This window comes from Mauremys reevesii, linkage group 8, assembly GCF_016161935.1.
Source record: "Mauremys reevesii isolate NIE-2019 linkage group 8, ASM1616193v1, whole genome shotgun sequence".
NCBI classification, from domain to species: domain Eukaryota; kingdom Metazoa; phylum Chordata; order Testudines; family Geoemydidae; genus Mauremys; species Mauremys reevesii.
The window spans coordinates 108,883,313-108,902,154 of NC_052630.1; the positions used below are offsets into that span (position 1 = coordinate 108,883,313).

Sequence of the window (18,842 nt, forward strand, 5' to 3'; positions counted from 1 at the left end):
GCATGAACCTGCTGCATCCCAAGCATGGAAATAGGCAGAAGCCATAGATCATAAGGGTAGGAAGGGACCTCAAGAGATCATCTAGTCCAACCCCCTGCTCAAAGCAGGACCAATCCCCAAATGGCCCCCTCAAGGATTGAGCTCCCAACCCTGGGTTTAGTAGGCCAATGCTCAAACCACTAAGCTACCCCTCCTCCATCTGAAGAACTATATAGGCCTAAGGTCTCCAAAGGCTTCAAAAGTTTAGGTGACTTCCTAATGTCTTAGTTCTAACCAAAACTTTAAAAAATCCCTCAACATCTGAGGACTGGAGACTAGTTTCTGCAGTGAGAGTGAAGGTTTAGAAAGAAAACAATGGGATTAACAGTCTGATGTAAGTGGAAGTCAAACATTCATTCACATAAAATCTTGAATGAAGAATTCCCATAGGTTAGTATTGTACAATTTGATGTCTTATTAAGAAAATGAGTTACACCCTCCTATGCAGAGTTTGGCATTAACCATTGTTTGGACCAGGACCCCACACTAGGTGGGTCTGATCCACTGGGGCAATTCCCATGTAAAAGAAGGTCACCTCAAGGACTTGGTATAAAGGGGAAGGGATGGCCAATGTGTAGATGTCATTTTATTGGTAATAAAGGAGATATACCAATCTCTTAGAACTGGAAGGGACCTTGAAAGGTCATTGAATCCAGCCCCCTACCTTTACTAGCAGAACCAATTTTTTTTACCCCAGATCCCTAAGTGGCCTCCTCAAGGATTGAACTCACAACCCTGGGTTTAGCAGACCAATACTCAAACCACTAAGCTATCCCTCCCCCCATACTGAGCTATCCCTCCCTTGGTAACAAAGAAATCAAGTTTGGATTAAGAGTGAGTCAATACTTTATGCTCATTAAAGAAGGCAAATCAAAGGACAAATGTGGTGCAGTCTCCTAGTACATTTGCCCTATCATCCCTTTGAAAAGAGGGAGGGCTGGGTGGCAGGGGTCAGAAGATTGCACTGCTCACCTCCTGGATCTGCTCCTTCATTGCTTTGATATCATTCTCGCGGGGTTCTATTTGCTTCTTCAGCTCCTTTATTTTATAATCCAGTACAAACTTGAACTTTTCCAGCTCCTGGTTTTTCTTTTTTAGGTCATAAATCCGCTTCTCCTGGGACAAGCAAACATATGTACAAGTCAGTGCTCTCTGCAAAGACTCAAAGCAGGAGGCCAGTGAAAATCAGACACAGACCTCTCAACCAGATCCCTGGAATGATGTCTGGATGTTGGGGGGAAAAAAAAGACACTATAGCCACAGTTCCTGAGAGAAAATGGAAATGGAAATTGAGACATTAAATCACAAATCCCACAGAGAGGGACAAGGAACAAGCGGGAGGGGATGACAATATAGATATCAGTTACAAAACCCAAGGAAGGGGTAAGTAGCTCAAAATCCTGAGCTACAGATCCCCAAGGAAAGATCTGGTGGGAGGGAAGAAACAGAGTATGTCTACTAGCAACTAGACACCCTTGGCTGGTCCATGCTAGCCGACTCAGGCTCACAGGGGTGGGGTGTGAGGGTCTCAGCACTCAGGCTCCATCTTAAGCCCAGAAGTCTACCCAGCAATGAAACAGTCCTGCAGCCTTGCAAGCCCGAGTCAGGTGGCACAGGCCAGCTGCTTTCTTTGCTATGTAGACATACCCTCCAGAGTCCTCAACTCTAGGTTGTAAGCTCTTCTTCAAGGCAGGGATTGTGTTCTTGTTCAAGTTTCTTCAGAGCTTAGCACAATGGGACCCAGATACTAATTAGAGTCTCTGAGTGCTACAACAATAAAAAGAATTGTAATACCAATAGCAGTGTTTGAGTGAGGGGAGGGTGACAAAACTCAGCTACTCAGATTGTCATAGCTCTGCCTCACCTTGTCTTGGATAGTCTCATCTCTTTCTTGAATCTCTCTCTTCAGTCCCAGAATATCCTTCTCTAATGACTTAATGACACCTTGCAGCTTCTGCTGTTCCATTCTCATTGTTTCAATGTCATTGCTGCGCTCTTCAATCTCCTTCTGTAGGCTATTGAACTAGAGACACACAAATACTAACTTTCTCCAACTGCCATTCAATTTAACCATCCTACTTTGGCTGATTTCTTGTAGGCAATGTGGCAGAAGTGAGTTATGAGAAGGGATCTGAAGGATGAGAGAGTAATGAATTTAATAATGAGTTCAGGAAGGGCATTTCATGTGATGAGTCAGCATGGAAGAAAGCAAAGAGGGAAAACAAGTAACAAGAAGAGCCTTGAAGGCCAGAAGAAGCTTTGAGTGGATACAATAGAGAGGAGAGGAGCCAGGAGCAATAGGCAAGGAATAATGATCTCAATAGTTGCATTGTGTATGGATTGGAAGGGGGCAAGGTGGATGTCAGGGAAGCTAGACAGGAGAAGATGTCAGATGTCAACAAGATGGGATGATGACTCTGCATAAGAGTTTTAGTGGCATGAAAAGGTTAGGTGTGAGAAATGTTATGGAGAAGGTGGCAGCAAGATTAGGATGCACAGAGTTGAGACAGAGGGAGGAGTTAAAGACAACTTCAAGGTTACAGGTAGGCATACTTGGGCTAGCATTAATTTAGCTAATGCAGCTAAAAATAGCAGTGACGACACAACTGCATGGATCCCAGGATGAGCTAGAAATGTAAGTACGTATCCAGGGTTCTGGGTCAGCTTGTACAGTCTGAACTGAAGCCCCATGCCACCGTACCTTCATTGCTATTCGTAGCCACACTAACTAGATTAAAGCTGGGTATGAATACCCGAACTGCAATCACATCTCTCACTGTAGTATAGACAGGGCTGGTGCAACCACTAGGATTTGGGGGGCGGTATTTTCTTCAGCAGCGACCATGGTGGTCGGATCTTCAGCCGCCCCGCTCGCCGCCGGCATTTAGGTGGAGAGAGCTGGGGCAGGGGAGCACGGGGAGGGCCGCCTGCAGCAAGTGGCGGGTGGGGACAGCACACAGGGGAACTCCCTGCCCCAGCTCACCCCTGCCCCGCCTCCTCCCTGAGCATGCCGTGGCCGCTTCACTTCTCCCACCTCCCAGGCTTGCGGCACCTAAGCTGATTGATGCCGCAAGCCTGGGAGGTGGGAGAAGTGAAGCAGCGAGGGCGTGCTCGGTGTGGTGGGGGTGCAGGGGTGTGCTGGGGCAGGGGAGGGTGCCTCAGGGCGGAGGGTGGGGAGCTGCTGCAGGGAGGGCGCCTCAGGGCGGAGGGGAGGAGCTGCTGTGTGTGTGGGGTGATCAGGGCGGGGGAGCTGCCGCGGGGGGGTGGGGTGCCTCAGGGCGGGGACTTGTGACGGGGGAGGGCGCAAGGTGGAAGTTTCACCGGCCCTGAGTATAGAAATACTCTAACTGGACAGAGTCTTGCTAATTGCACATTGTTGCTTCTTGGCAAAGTTCTGAAAACAGGAGAGGCTACTGAGCCACCTGCAGACTCAGGAAGACCACATCATGCTCTGCTTATCTTCAGATCTTCACAAGAGCAAAGGCTATTTCTTTTCTCTTTTTTATGAATGCTTAAATTCTATCTCTGGTATAAACACAGAAAATTCAACTCAGATACATAAATTACATCCAGTGAAGGCGCAGTCACAAAGCACTGCAGATCTCCTGGGAAACTGTGGTGAAGGCTTTATGGAGTAGTGTGTGTGCTTTTATGGAGGAATATGAATGAAGAGAGGGGGTCATTAGGAGTATAAGAAAAGGAGACTGTTCTGTGGCTAGATTGCAATACGGAAGGAAGCACAGATACTAAAGGTGTGCTTGGATTCAAATGCAGGCTCTCTCCAAGCCCAGAATCAGTGACCACAAACGACAGGTGGAATTTGTGACACACAAAGCACAGTCTAAACCCTGAGAGAAGGGACTGTGCAGCTAACGTAACAGAAGAGATGGAGACAGAGACACTTTCTACTTCAATGTCCCAAATACAAATAAGGATATTTCCTCATACTACTGGGAACTGGAAAGTGATGTGGAAAAACTACCTGACCTTGGGAGAAAGGAAAGATGGCAGAGTTGGCTCCATGCTGTGTAGCAACCTGCCACTATATAAGGAATGGTAATCAGGACAGTACTGACAAATGGACGAAAGGGATCAAACCTCAAATACAGTACATAATCTTATCCTGCTTGAGTTGTACTTGCCCCTGAGAGAGATCTGAGAAAGTATGAATTTTCCTTACACTTTGGCAACAATTGTATAGCTTATCATTCTAATACAGTCATATTTACTTGAAAATTGTTAAGTGTCATGATGATGACAAACATAACCTTCTACAAATATCTGAAGAGTATAAACACCAAAGAAGGAAAGGAATTGTTTACTACAAAGGGGTGAAAATTAAGGGAAATGGGATAAATCTAAGCACAAATTTTGGTGTTAATTACCAGGAATACTTTCCTGACAGTAAGATAAATATCAAATCATAGCAAAGTCTCCTGAGAAGCATGAGAAAGTTTAATTGCAAGAGATGGGACTATCTATTATTGTTGTTAATTATTTATATAATGCCCCAAACTGTACTAGATATCAGTAAACTTAGTAGAGGGAAAAGCTCTGCATTGCCCCTGTGGCAGGGGGAACCTATAACTTCTCTTCTCCCTTTGATCTAGTCACTGTTATACCAGAACATAGGTTCTTTTTTTTGCTCCTAATACTGTAAGATTCCCAAGCTATATTATAGGAAGGAGCAGCTGCCCTTTCATGCCTCAGTAAAATGCTATGCATGTCTAGATATAGACTAGTACTCTCATAGAACACATTCTACACTCAACTCAGCCTTAGTATTTCCAGGTGCCAAATCAGATCCCCTTAGAGAACTGAAGTTACCTTTTTCCTCATGATTCCTGTCTCTCCTTTCAGCCGCAGGTTTGCTTCTCTCTCTTCCCGAAGTCGTCTCTCATACTTAATTTTGATTTCCTGGATTTCCCGATCTTCATCTTCTTCAATCTGTTTCTTCGTTTCTTCAAACTCTCGAAGCTGCTGCCTGGCGTCATCCTGTGCCTGGAATCAGGAAAAGAAAATTGGAGACACAGGTGGGAGGGCAAGGATCTCTAGCATAACAATCAGACTTTGTATTTTGTTCAGTTTCTCCTCAGGGGTGCCTGGGGAATAGTAGCAGTGGGTCCAAAAAATCTGTGGAAGCTATTGGCGATGGGGAAGAAGAGTTAACTACTTACTTATCTGTAATTATCATTCTCCTCTGAGCATATATATACTTTAATGGATCCCTGATCTTTGACTGCACTAACACTATTTAAACATATTTCAATTCTAAGATGATTAAATTTCTTTCAAAAAATTGTTAACAGACTGTCACAGGGTGGTGGGCCCCTGAAAATTAAATAGGTCCAGCTTCTCTGTGCCACAAGAGGTGCTCCTAGTTTGACCAGTTAGGAGGGCAGGGAAGTTCCTGGATCTATACAATATCAGGGAAAGTCTGAGAGAGCAGAGAGACCCAATGAGTCAGGACTGCAAGGGTCAATCAGGAAGAATACAAGTGAGAGCTGCCTGGTCAGTTAGTCAGTCTGGGCACATGAGAGCTGCCGGAACCCAGAAGAAGTTTTCTGGGGGAAGGCTGAAGCCAGACAGAGCAAGTGGGATTTGCTGGCTGACCTCCCCAAGCCAGAGACCCACAGGACAGAGAGCTGAAGGCAGGAAGAGCAGCAGAAGGAGGTGCCTGCTGGCTCCAAGCCAGAAAGCCTGAGTTGAGGGTCGGAGAGGGCTGAAGACAAGAGAACGGTGGAGAGTGAGTAGGGAGAGGGCCCAAAACATAAGGCCTTATATCAGAGTCCTGGTGTGAGGCCTAAGGCCAGGGCTAAAGTAGTTAAAACTTTGCTGATATAAAGCAAAGTTAAGTTGTGAGCAAAAGGCCCTGGCTCTTTTGGCAAGTATAGGGCTGATATTACAAAAACATATATTCCTAAGCATTGCTAGGCACAAAGCACTCACGCAAGCACATTCTAGACAGGTGGTACCAGAACACCCCAATACCAAACATAACAGGAACACACTGACCCATTTAAAGGATAAGGTCAGGATGACAGCATGATAGATAGAGATGTTTTGATTGAGCCTACAAGTACAAGGTGACGGGTGGCACCCTAATACGTCAGAGGGTGGCACCCTGATACGTCAGGGGCGATATGTAACTTGTTTGTATTGGTGTATAAAGATGTATCTCAGAGGCAATGTCATTGTCTGGCCGAGGGGAGAATGGAAAGTCCTGCCATTCACTGAGCTGGTCCATTGTCACGAGCATACATGTGTTAGTGTACCTGTAACCATTGAGCCAGGCATTAGCACCATGCCTCGCTGGCAATAAACCTGACCAAGTTCCTTCACTGAAAACCGAGTCTGTGGATTTATTGGGTGGTATGCTCGAGGTCTGCAGTGCCAGCTGTCTGCGCAGAGCTGGGACAGCACACAGGGAGAACACACACGCAGCCGAACATCTGATGACAGAAGGGCTTACCTACTTATGTCTGCATACTGGAGAGCAGGACCCAGGGGGACAGTGAGAGTGCCATAGTGCGTAAGGGATGCTCCCCTGGTAAAGATGACCTCTCCGTAAGGCTGTGGGGAGTTAAGGAGTTCCCACTGGGAAGAGCAGGGTTGTGCTCCAGCTAGAAGGGCAGGGGAGGCTGTCCCACAAAGGGACAATAAAGGACTGACAAAGAGTCTGGGAGTGACAGCTGGAGCACTGAAGGCAGGCTTTTAGCATTCTAGCAGCATAGGGACAGACACTCCCTACTGGGTTCAGGGATCTAGAACTTTGAAGTGTAGGAGTTCCCACCAAGCCCATGTACACAGGTCTGAGTGTGGGGATCTATCAAGGTGGGTGTGGCATTATTCCCCATATTCTTCATAGTAATATTAATATAATAGTAATATAATATGAGTATGGCTTAATTATAATATATTTTGTTCAAGACAAGGCATGTGAGATCATTGAAAAGGTTATAATTTACTGGATCTGATTATCCTTTTTGTATGTATGTATCATTTTTGTATCTGAACTTAGGAATATCGACTGTGTATCTGTATTACAAATATTTTACACCTGGGGAATGCCCACTAGGCAGAATGCAGTCAATCTAGATGGCTGGCTGGGAAGGGCCATTAGAGAAAACAACAGGCCTTAGAAGAAGTTTATCTCCTACCACGGAGCCTTTCTGAGGACGCTACAAACAGTGTCTGAGTCATGGCTGCTGTGACACTACAGGGTCATGTGACCAGATCAACTGATACTGGACTACATCTTGGAATACCAGTGTTTTTCCACTGACTGGGCATGGGAACCAAGCTGGAGACAAAGGGTTCCTGCCATATGCAAAAGTTATTTAAGGCTGGGGAGTGACATCACTGAGGTTCTTCACTGACTCCCCGCCCAAAGGAGACTATTGGAAACCCCTGAGGAACAAGGACTGAACTGGGGGGAAGTGCTGGACCCAGGCTGGAGGGGTTTCTAGCCTTGGAGAAGATTACCTGGGGTTTTTAAGCTGCAAGGGCAGCTGGCCCCTTAAGAATCTCTGCAACCAGCTTAAATAATCATTTAGGGTAAGAATTTTCTACTCATATCCAATCTCTTAGTATATTAAGCTTAGATTCCGTTTTTGTTTATTTGCTAGGTGTCACGGAGCCAGTGGGCCAATGCTCTGGAACTACTCCATATGAAGCCAGTCAGGACTCTGGGGGAGACTCCTCTCTCTGAGCATAGGATCGCCAGGGCAAGAAGCTTACAAAGCTTCAACCTTCCTGGGTCTGACTTCGGAGCATTCAGCATCTCCTTTCACACCATGCGCTTCCCGCAGCGAGTTCACTCCTAGGGAAGCCAGAGGGCCCTGCACCCCAACTACATAGTCAGATGTGACTGTCAGCCAGAGTAAAATGGAAGGTTTATTAGTCAACAGGATCACGGGGAGTCCTGGGCCAGATGGCCTGGACTCTTCCTCTTCCAGTCCCCCAAACAGACTGCCCATCTTCCAGTGACCCGACCTCAGACACCCCCGTTGCTCCTCCTCTTTCCTTTGTCTTATTTCCCAAGCCAAGAGTCACCTGGTTGTCACCTGGTTGCATTCCCCTCCTGGGTCTCAGGTTACGAAGGGCATCGGTCACAGTATACATGCAGACAGCTGGAGCAGCCTCACCTGCCCCAGAGGTCTCAGACAAAGTCACACGCCCCTATTCCCACCACCAAGGTATTGGTGCAGCACTCAGGGAAACTGAGTCACACATTATACATGCAAAAAAGTAAAACTCACATAGGCTCAACAGTAAGACTCACATACAACATAACAAGGAAAAATCCTCACTTTGTCACACTAGGTAATCTGCTTTGATCTGTTTGCTATCCCTTATAATCACGTAAAATCTATCTTTTGTAGTTAATAAAATTTGTTTTTGCTTTATCACAAACCAGCATGTGGGAGTTATAACTTGGGGTAAAAGGCTGTAATATATTTGCTCTCCACATTGAGGGAGAGGGTGAATTTCATGTGCGTACACTGTACAGTTCTCTGTACAACACAAGATGGTATAATTTTGGGTTTACCCTCCAGAGGGGGGTATGCACTTGTGTATCTGGGCAGTTCCTTAGCTGAAGCCTTCCCAGGCAGAGGAGATCACAACGGCTGTATGTTTCTGCAGCTAGGTGTATCCCTACCTCTATGTGTGCTGGTGGAGGTGCAGACTGGAGCCTGGGAGAGGGCTTGGCAGGCTGGTCACAGCAGTACAGGGTAAAGGGAACCGAGGCTGGTGGGTCAGGTGGGCTCAGTGGTACCCCAGTTCCAGGAGATAGTGAGTATCTTGAGAATGGGAGACTCTAGGTAAATAACTCCCCCTATAACCATGCTTGTTCCCAAGACAAGCAATGAAGTGGGGACTTCTCAGAAGCACGAAAAACAAGTAATCTTGACACATGAGTAGAAAGGTCAAGAAAAGGGAAAGAATAAAATTGGAGAAAGTCCAGAAAAGAGCAACAAAAACTATTAAAGTTCTAGAAAACATGGCCTATGAGGGAAGACTGAAAAAAGTGGGTTTGTTTAGTCTGGAGAACAGAAGACTGAAGGGTAACATGATAACAGTTTTCAAGTACCTAAAAAGGTTGTTACAAAGAGGATCGAGAAAAATTGTTCTTGTTAACCTCTGAGGATAGGACAAGAAGCAACGGGTTTAAATTGCAGCAAGGGTGGTTTAGGTTAGACATTAGGAAAAACTTCCTAACTGGTAGGGTGGTTAAGCACTGGAATAAATTGCCTAGGAAGGTTGTGGGATCTCTATCATTGGAGGTTTTTAAGAGCAGGTTAGACAAATACCTGTCAGGGATGGCCTAGATAATACTTAGTCCTGCCATGAGTGCAGGGGATTGGACTAGATGACCTCTCGAGGGCCCTTCCAGTCCTACGATTCTATGAATAAGAGTCATGCAGACAGATAGAGACCCTAAGGCACATCCTTCCAAAGGGATGGAGAGGCAGGAAGAGAAATATCACAGGCAGACAACTACCTTAGAATGGTACTTACTGAAGGCATATGCCCCAGCTAACTCAGAAGAGCAATAAGGAAGCCCCTGCTTCCTGTGCACTCATTTCCCCGCAATCTGGGACAGGGCCCTATGTGCAGAAGGCACACCTCCCTTGGCTTTGGAATACGTGTTACTACAATTAGAAATAGGATACAGTCAGCAGCCCAAGGCATATGTGTAGTTCATACCTCCTCCAGCAAGGTGGTTTTCTCATGCAGTTTTGCCTCATAATATTCTGTCAGTTCCTCCAGGGCCTGGTTCTTGGTCTCCTCCATATCGTGTAGCTGCTTCTCGTATTCCTCCTGCATCCGCTGGGATTTCACTTGCAGCTCCTGGTATTTTTCATACTCTAACAAAAGTTTCTGGTTGTTGCCAGATTCTGGGAACAAGATGGAAATGATAGAGCTAACGGCAGGAAGATATGTCCTATCCTTCTATAAAAACAATGAGGAGTCCGGTGGCACCTTAAAGACGAACAACTTTATTTGGGCATAAGCTTTCATGGGTAAAAAACCCACTTCTTCAGATGAATGGGGAAGTGGGGGTTTTACCCACGAAAGCTTATGCCCAAATAAATCAGTGCCATGGGTCTTTTTATTCCAGGGTGGACATACCCTTATAGAGCAAGTGTAGGCACTGGCCTTTCCGGAACAGCTTCCTTCCCCTGCTATGATCTTAACCTAAGTTTCCCTGTAAGCTGCATGAACGCATGGCTGCACAGCAGACTATTAAGTGCTGTGTATGCGCCTCAGGGAGCCCACTCGGCTGGGACCTGCTGCGGCCGGAGAGGTACCCCTCCCCCAGCCCCCAATCTAGCCTAGCCCTGAACCTGCCACAACTGGGGGAGGGGCGCTCTTCCCCCAGCCCCAACTCAGCCCTGGACCTGCTGCGGCTGGCAAGGGGGTGCCCCTCCCCGGGCTCGAACCCAGCCCTGACCCGGACCTGCCACGGCCAGGGGAGGAGTGCCTATCCTGTGGCCCAAGCTCTGGAGCTGCCACAGTGGGGAGAGGTGCCTCTCCCCACAAGCCCAGGTGCTGCTGTGGGGAGAGAGAGTTGTGGGGGAGTTCTCTCTCCCTGCAGTAGCCCTGGGGCAGCCTGCACTCCAAACCCCTCATCCCCAGCCCCACCCCACAGCCCACATCCCCAGCCGGAGCCCTCACCCCCCAACCCCAACACTGAGCTCCTCATCCCCAGTCCCACCCAAGAGCCCTCACACCCCTGCACTCCAACCCTCTGCCCCAGCCCTGAGCCCCCTCCCACCCCTCTGAACCCTTCAGCCCCACCCTCACCACATGAATTTTGTTATGTGTCACACATCACCTCCATATAGCTGCACATATTTTTCCCACACATGTGCGGAATGTTTAGAGGGAACACTGATCTTAACTATGACTTTTGGACCTAGCTACTTCTGTGCTGTGCAGGGTGCACTGCATACTGGTTTCCTCATTGAATGATAGGTAAGATAATGTCATTTTTACATAATCAGCTTGTAGAGGAGCACAGTCAGCTTGAACAAGCATCACAGTTTCACTCTCCTCTCCTTGTGATGCACTCAGTCCCAAAGCATGAACATATGCTATTGTCAAATGTCACTGTCTTGCTTTTCCCCGTATCTCCAGTGCTGCTTTGAATTCCTCCATTTTCCTGGCACTCATTTATATAGATTTCTCTACTCCATTGCTGTAGGACTCTTCTGCCATTCCAGTTTTCCCAAGTGCTACCTAGATGTTCCCCCAACCTTCCTCAGCTGCCTGTCATTCCTTATTGCCCCACCTCTCTGGTTCATGCCTGTCCCTTCTTACTCTGTTTTTTTTTTCAAATTGAAATCACATTTTGGGTGTTATCACAATACAAATCAATTAAAATAATTCTAGATAATGACAGTGATACCCTACTTTCCCTAAGGTTTTGCACCATTTTGCTCATGCACTGTACATTTTTTAAATGGACTTTCCCTCTCCACTTCGTCATTTGCCATGAGTTCAATGCAGTTTCTTCCATTCTGGCTGTACATATTCTCATGTGTCCTAACCTAGGTCCTGCACCTCCCTGGACTGTTTTTCCATCAGCTCAGACAGCTGCTCCTGGTACTGCAGTTCCTGCTTTTCTTTCTCTGCCTTTAACACCTGGAAAAAACATAAACAGATGAAGTTTTCATCTGAAAACAGCAAACCAACCTCCAAATCCCTCAAGTGCCTGCCTAGGGTGGGGAATAAATCAAAGAAAGAGTGGAATGTGTAGCTCTGCCCTTTTCAGTGTGAGACTGCAGGGGTCACTAAGATAACAAAGCCTTTGTATTGTGTGTTGTAATTGAAATCAATATATTTGAAAATGTAGAAAACATCCAAAAATATTTAAATAAATGTTATCCTATTATTGTTTAACAGTGTGATTAATCATGATTTTTGTAATCGCTTGACAGCCGAGATGAAACCCTTTAGAATGTGCAATGCTGCCTCAGCTCAGTGAGGTTTTGGGAAGAATGTGAGATGTATTTGTTGATGTAGGTGAAATTATGTCACTATCTTAGGGAGAAATTTAGGGTGTGTCTTCATGGATACACTGTCTAGGTCAACTATCGTATAAGGCAGATCAGCCGTCAATATCTGAATTTCCCCAACTCTTCTAGCAGAAGTTACAGTAAGCAGAAATGCCACTTTCCTGGAAAGGTGCAGCAGGGAAGAAAAGGCCATGGGGTTAAAGACTGGCCTCATGAGGGTTGGAAGTACCAGCTTCAAGTCCTCCCATAGGAATAGTTTCCTTGATTGACAGGAATACCTTAACTAGGCTTTTCAGGAACCTAATTACCAATGGATGAGAAAAAGCTGTATGCCCCTGCACCAGTGGATGATAACAGAGATAGCTACTAGGCACACCTTGAAAGAACTGAATGACAGGTTCTTGTATTTCAATTTGAATAAGTAGTCAAGTATTTGAGGAATTGAGGAGTGATGAGGTGCCACTGATTTCTGGTACCATCTCTGAGAAAATATCTTCCATTTTGCCAGGTAGGTTTGTCTTGTTGATTCTTTCTGCTATTTATTAGAACTTCCGTAACTTGACAAGAGCATTCCTGTTCTGTCATTGACATCCACTCACCATGCTGTGAGATGCAGGGATGCCAGATTCAGGTGTAGGCTTTGTCTTTGGCCCCGAGACAGCAAATCTGCAGGTGGTTAGCAATAAGAGAAGAGATATCTTGCTATTTCCTGCTACAAAGTGAACAATACCTGATTTTTGGTTTTAAGGGACTCCATCTCTTGGATGAATTTTTCAGTTAATTCCTTCATCTTCTCATTGTAGTTCATGTCCTTGAGTCGTAGCTGGTACTCATTTTCCATCTTCAGCTCCTCCACACGAGTCTTCAGTTCTAGCATGACTTGAGTCTGCCAGGAAAAAGCCAACAAGATTGCTAAGAGAGAGAGGTTATTTACTAGTAACTACAATTCCTTGAGGGTATTGCCTCTGCATATTCTCACTTCTGCAAACAGCACTATGGCACTAAGTTTCCAGAACATTTTTAAATGTTTTGCCCATTGGGAGGTGAATGTACCACTGAAACAGGAGAAATCTTAATTTTGAACCTTGACTTTATGAGATGGTAAATAGAAATCCTGCTTCTGCCCTCCCCACTCAAACTGCTTTCAAAGTCTATAATGAGTTGGCCAAGGCATAGGCCCCTACTCTTCACTCTCACTGAAATGGAAACTGCTACACACTATCTTTGCACATCAATATTAGTAGCAGTTTGGGTATAGCCTCTGCTTCTGAATTATACTGTGGCCAGTCTACTCAGCTACAGTGTAGTACAGACAGACAGTACAGTACTAAAGTATAGTACAGAGCTGGTCACAACATTCTGCAAATGTAGGTCATAATGTCTAGACTGGGAGTCTGAGGAGAGAGTGTAGGATTTGTATTCTTAACTTGTTCATACCTTCTCTTCCATATCTGTTTTTGTGATCAGCACCTCTTCAGCATATCCCACTTCCTTCTCCCGTTTCAGACCCCGTCCTTCCTTATCATACACTTTCCAGATAAGCAGGCAGCCATCTTCTGAGACGGTCAGCAGAAATTGGTCATCACATGTTATGGACATCTAAGGAGGGAAGAGAGAGCAGAATAAAAAAAGTAGAAATGATATAGGCTAGGGGAGAGATATAGGTTATGTCTACACTAGATTTTTTCCCCCTAAGAGTTCCTATCACTATTATGATCAGTGAAGTTGTGGTGAGAATGCTAATGTAGCCAAGCTACCAGCTTTTTAACCATCAAGTCTAGACAACAGGATAGCTAGAACACTAACAACCCCTGGGCCCTGTCTATACTAGCACTCCTGTCACCAGTGGAGCACAAATATTACTAGACCGTCAGGAATAAAAAATTACAAATCTAGTACAGACAAGATCCTAGGTCAAGGGCCCACTTTTCTGACAATGATACTGTAGCGAGGCGTAGCTGGGCCCCTCTTGCTTCTGCCTCTTCTGTCCTCACAAAACCAATCAGGGACACCTCAGGTCGATGCAATCATCCTTGTATTTTATTTATAGTTCTTTCCCACCAGCAGCTTACTATCTATGTACAGGGTTTTACAGCCAGACTTCACCAGAACAGAACCACCAGTCCCTCTCATGTTTCTCTTCCCCCTTCTGGCTTTCTTCCTCCCAGCCTTTATAGCCCCTTGCTAATTAAGCTGGCAGCTGTTCCTAGTTGCCAAGCAGGCAGGGCTATTCAGCCAGCCCCAATGCATTCCCCTTGATTGGGGCTGGCATGGCAGGGGGTTCGTGCCCAACATCCTGTCACAGATACTTAACACAACTGTTATAAACAGATAGTTAAGGGTTAAGGTCTCTTTTACCTGTAAAGGGTTAACAAGCTCAGTAACCTGACAGACCCCTGACCAGAGGACCAATCAAGGGACAAGATAATTTCAAATCTTTGTGGAGGGAAGTCTTTGTTTGTGTTCTTTGTTTGGGGGGTGTTCTCTCTTTGGATCTAAGAGGGGCCAGACGTATCTCCAGGCTCTCCAAGTTTCCTGAAGTAGTTCTTCTATTCAGTATAGTGAGTATTAGAAAGGCGGATTAGTCTTATAATTAATTTCTGTATTTGCAAATGTGTGTTGGCTGGCGAAATCTCTTTATTTCTGTTTGCTGTTACTTTGATTATTCTGAGAAAAGGTGGGAGGGAAGTCTCTCCAGGTTTATAAGTTAGACCCTGTATTTTTTCATCCTGGTGTTACAGAGATAGTGTTCTTTCTTTCTTTCTTTCTTTCAATAAAATCTTTTCTTTTTGGAACCTGATTGATTTCTTCCCTTGTTTGGAATCTCACGGGAAGAGGAGGAGGAGGGGGGAAAGAGAATCCCTCTTTGTTTGATTCAAGGAGTTTGAATCAAGGTGATCTCTCCCGACGGATAAGGGAGGGGGAGGTGGGGGGAATGGGCTATTTCCCTTTGTGTTAAGACCCAAGGAGCTTGGATCTGTGTTCCCCAGGGAAAGTTTTGGGGGAATAGGGAGTGTGCTAGACACTGGAATTTCTAGCTGGTGGCAGCGTACCATATCTGAACTAGGATTTTAGTTTAGAGGAGTCCATGCAGGTCCCCATCTTGTGGACGCTAAAGTTCAAAGTGGGGAATAAACCTATGACAACAACTAGCCTCTGCAAAGAGTTTTAAAGGGGCAAAGGATTTGGATTTTTTTTTTTTTAACAAAAAGAATCTGAAATTTCTCCATCTTTGCACAGGGTAAGGCACCCTTGCAAGGCCCATCCTCTGGATGCCATCCATCAGCTTTACAGTGTTTCTGAAAGGCTGACAGATTGGCAGTTACAATTTCTTTCTTGCAGTTTGTCCAAGCAGTGTGCCCTAGGCATGTCAGTTTGGATGGGGATGATGTGCCATTCTCACTGCCCTCTTCAAAGCAAGAAAGGTGGCTTCATTAGGTTCTACTAAAAACTTTACAAATATCCACTGGCGATGCTCAGATGAGATTTTCCAATCCCTTATAACTTTATTTTTATTTTCTTCACACCAGCCAAACCTAAATAGGAGATTCTTCCTCAGAGAGGATGTGCCATATGCCAGTTAGGAATTTTTTGTTCAGCCATATTTGAGCATAATTCTTTTTTCTTTTAAATGCTGGGAAGGTTTTTTTTTTCATCCTCTCCCATAACTCAGATACAGGTGAATGGATTCTCCTGAAATTTGCTGAAACAATCCGCCAAAGGGCACAGATAGTTTTAGCCCCAGAGCAGAATTTTTGAGGTACTTACATGCATGTGACAGAGGATTATAATGGAACTCAGTATAGCATTATGACAGAAAGGTGAGCTGCACCTGTGATCCTTCTTTCAGTCTCTCTCTTGGGTACCCTCTCCAAATCATAGGCCCACTCTCAGGGCTGAACCCCAAAGATCATCCACTTTTGGACTGAATCACTAGCTGCAGCATCTCTTGGTTACCAACTAACTTTACCTCCAATGGGTCCAACTAGTTTTGGCCCCTGCTACAATAGTCTCTCTGAGAGCTGTGATCCAAACTGGTAAAAGCAGTGCCAGAAAACAACTTGTTCAAAATAGAGTATGATTAATTTAGTCAAAGGAACATTGCAAGCAGAGACAAGTGGATTAAAAATAACAAAAGCCTGCACATATTTTGTCTTATCTAAACTTCGCCTTTACATGCCAGTTTAACTAGGTTCTGCTTAGGTCAGGTATACCCAAAGCATTGTGGCTGGGTCAGGCAGGATGCCTCAAGCAACTGCTGCCTGTCAGTCAGTCTGATCTTCCCAGTCAGTGAAACTTCCCTCTCAGCTCACGGGCTGCCTTTTATTCCTTCCAAAGATCCCTTGTTCAATATTTCAAAGTTCCTTCTTCTGATCCTGTTTCTAGTCCAAACTGGTTTACGTGTTTCTCTAGTGAGGGGCTGCAGGATTTAACCCTTATCTACCTTTCAGCCAACAATACCTTAACCAACAAAACCAAGGAGATTTAACATTCATAAAAATTAAAACAAATAATTCTAACATTTTTCACATACAATATGTAGCCTTAACACTAGCAGATGCTATAGAGTAGAAGAAAACAGAGCTAAACAAAGAGCAGGGGAGTCCAAATGACTCAGATGTTGGTTGGAAAAGAAAAATAAACTCCTTACCTTGGTAACAGGGCCAGCATGGGCCTGATACTCATTGAACTCCTTGTGCAGAGGCAGTGGGTATTTCATAGATCGGATGGTCCCCACTGAAGTGCCTGTGAACACCATGCGCCCAGAATGAGACACAACTATTGCAGTATAAGTAACATCAAAAGTAGGCACTTCACGCAGGATCTAAAAAAAAAAAGAAAAAAAAAAGAAAAGCAGCACAGACTAAGCTCTATAATACTGCCTAAGTAACATAGTGTACGAGCAGCTGTCACACCATTCGACTTACAGAAAATAATGACAAAATAATGAGAAAAATCTGCCTAGAGGAACAGAGCCATGAGCAATAATTAGTATTAGGGTGTGAAGAGTTCCCCCCGGGTGCCACCTGGAACTGGGGTACCACTGAGCCCCTCGACCCACCAGCCTGGGCTTCCACTCATGCTGCAATACTGTGACAAGCTGCAGACACACTTCCAGTCTCACACTTTCACGAGCACACAGGTAGGGACACACCCAGCTATAATAACATGCAGACAAGCTTTCTGATCAGCCCCTGCATGGGAAGGCTATACAGCTAGGGCACTTACCAGCTTCCTGGGCACCCCCCCCACTGGAGGGTAAACCCAAAATTAAACTGTCTTGCGCTGCACAGAGAACTGTACAGTGTAAGCTCATAAAATCCGCCCTCTCCCTCAATGTGGAGAGAGAGATGCAACAGTTTTCTGCCCCAAGTATGATTTCCACACACTGGTTTTAGACAAAACAAAAACAAGTTTATTAACTACAAAAGATAGATTTTAATTGATTATAAGGGATAGCAAACAGATCAAAGCAGATTACTTAACAAATAAAAAAACCACAATCTAAGCTTAATATACTAAAAAGATTGGACATGAGTAGCTAATTTTCACCCTAAATGATGATTAGGGCTCTACCAAATTCAAGGCCATGAAAAACACATCACAGACCGTGAAATCTGGTCTCCCACCATGAAAACTGGTCTTTTGTGTGATTTTACCCTATACTAAACAGATTTCACGGGGGAGACCACTGTTTCTCAGATTGGGGGTCCTGACCCAAAAGAGTTGCAAGGAGGGTCACAAGATATTGCCACCCTTACTTCTCTGCTGCTGCCTTCAGAGCTGGTTGGCTAGAGAGTGGCAGCTGCTGAATGAGGGCCCAGCTCTGCAGGCAGCAGTGCAGAAGTAAGGATGGCAATACCATACCATGCCGTCCTTACCTCTGCACTGCTGCTGGAGGCGGCTCTGCCTTCAGAGCTGAGCTCCCAGCCAGCAGCCACCACTTTCCAAATGCCCCGCTGTGAAGGCAGCGCCGCCACCAGCAGCAGTGCAGAAATAAGGGTAGCAATACCATAAGCCCCCTGCAATAACCTTGTGACCCCACCCACAACTCCTTTTTGTGTCAGGATCCCTAGAATTACAACACCATGACATTTCAGATTTAAATATCTGACAGAATGAAATGTGCATTTTAAAAATTTTATGACTGTGAAATTGACCAAAATAGACTGTGAACTCGGTAGGGCCCTAATGATGATTTAAGCCGGTTGCAGAGCTTCTTAAAGGGCAAACTGCACTTGCTTGCAGCTTAAAACCCCAGGTATTCCTTTCACAGGCTAGAAATCCCTCTAGTCTTGGTTCAGCCCTTCCCCCAGTTCAGTCCTTCTTCCTCCGGAGTTTTCAGGAGTTTCCTTGAATGGGGATGTGGGAATAGAATGTGAGATGCTGAGATTGTTTAGGCTTCTGGGCTGGGAATTGTGTGTGAAGGGCTGGCCTTGGGCTTGTTCTCATTGGCCAGCTAATTGTGAACAGGATGATAAGTTAGATAGGTGTGTAGGATGATAATTACCCTATGAGTTACAGCTGTGGCTGTGTGAGTTTAATTAATTAATTAGCAATTGTTTGATTGCTTATCATACTGTATATAAGAGCATGCTGGGAATGAATAAATGCATATGCATACACACACACGCTTTCTTTCTCTGCTTGGGGTCACATTGAATGTTGAACTCTGTTCCTGCTCTTCTGTGATGCAACATGGGGAGTCAGTGAAGAACCATGATGATGTCACTCCCCTGCCTTAAATAGCTTTTGCATATGGCAGGAACCCTTTGT

At 45.3% G+C, this 18,842-nt stretch overlaps 1 protein-coding gene across 3 annotated transcripts in view; it reads right to left on the reverse strand.

The window, feature by feature from the left end:
* CFAP57 (cilia and flagella associated protein 57) overlaps window positions 1-18,842 on the reverse strand; it is a 143,901-nt gene that overhangs the window by 26,757 nt on the left and 98,302 nt on the right. For 2 of the 3 annotated variants that reach the window (XM_039486525.1, XM_039486526.1), the window contains exons 11-18: window positions 16,717-16,890; window positions 13,503-13,664; window positions 12,796-12,951; window positions 11,598-11,691; window positions 9,751-9,941; window positions 4,867-5,040; window positions 1,904-2,062; window positions 1,012-1,155 (exon numbers count right to left, since the gene is read on the reverse strand). In XM_039486525.1, the coding sequence (XP_039342459.1) occupies window positions 1,012-1,155; window positions 1,904-2,062; window positions 4,867-5,040; window positions 9,751-9,941; window positions 11,598-11,691; window positions 12,796-12,951; window positions 13,503-13,664; window positions 16,717-16,890 (1,254 nt within the window). The remainder of the gene's footprint in view (window positions 1-1,011; window positions 1,156-1,903; window positions 2,063-4,866; window positions 5,041-9,750; window positions 9,942-11,597; window positions 11,692-12,795; window positions 12,952-13,502; window positions 13,665-16,716; window positions 16,891-18,842) is intronic. The other variant, XM_039486527.1, reaches the window with a different exon arrangement.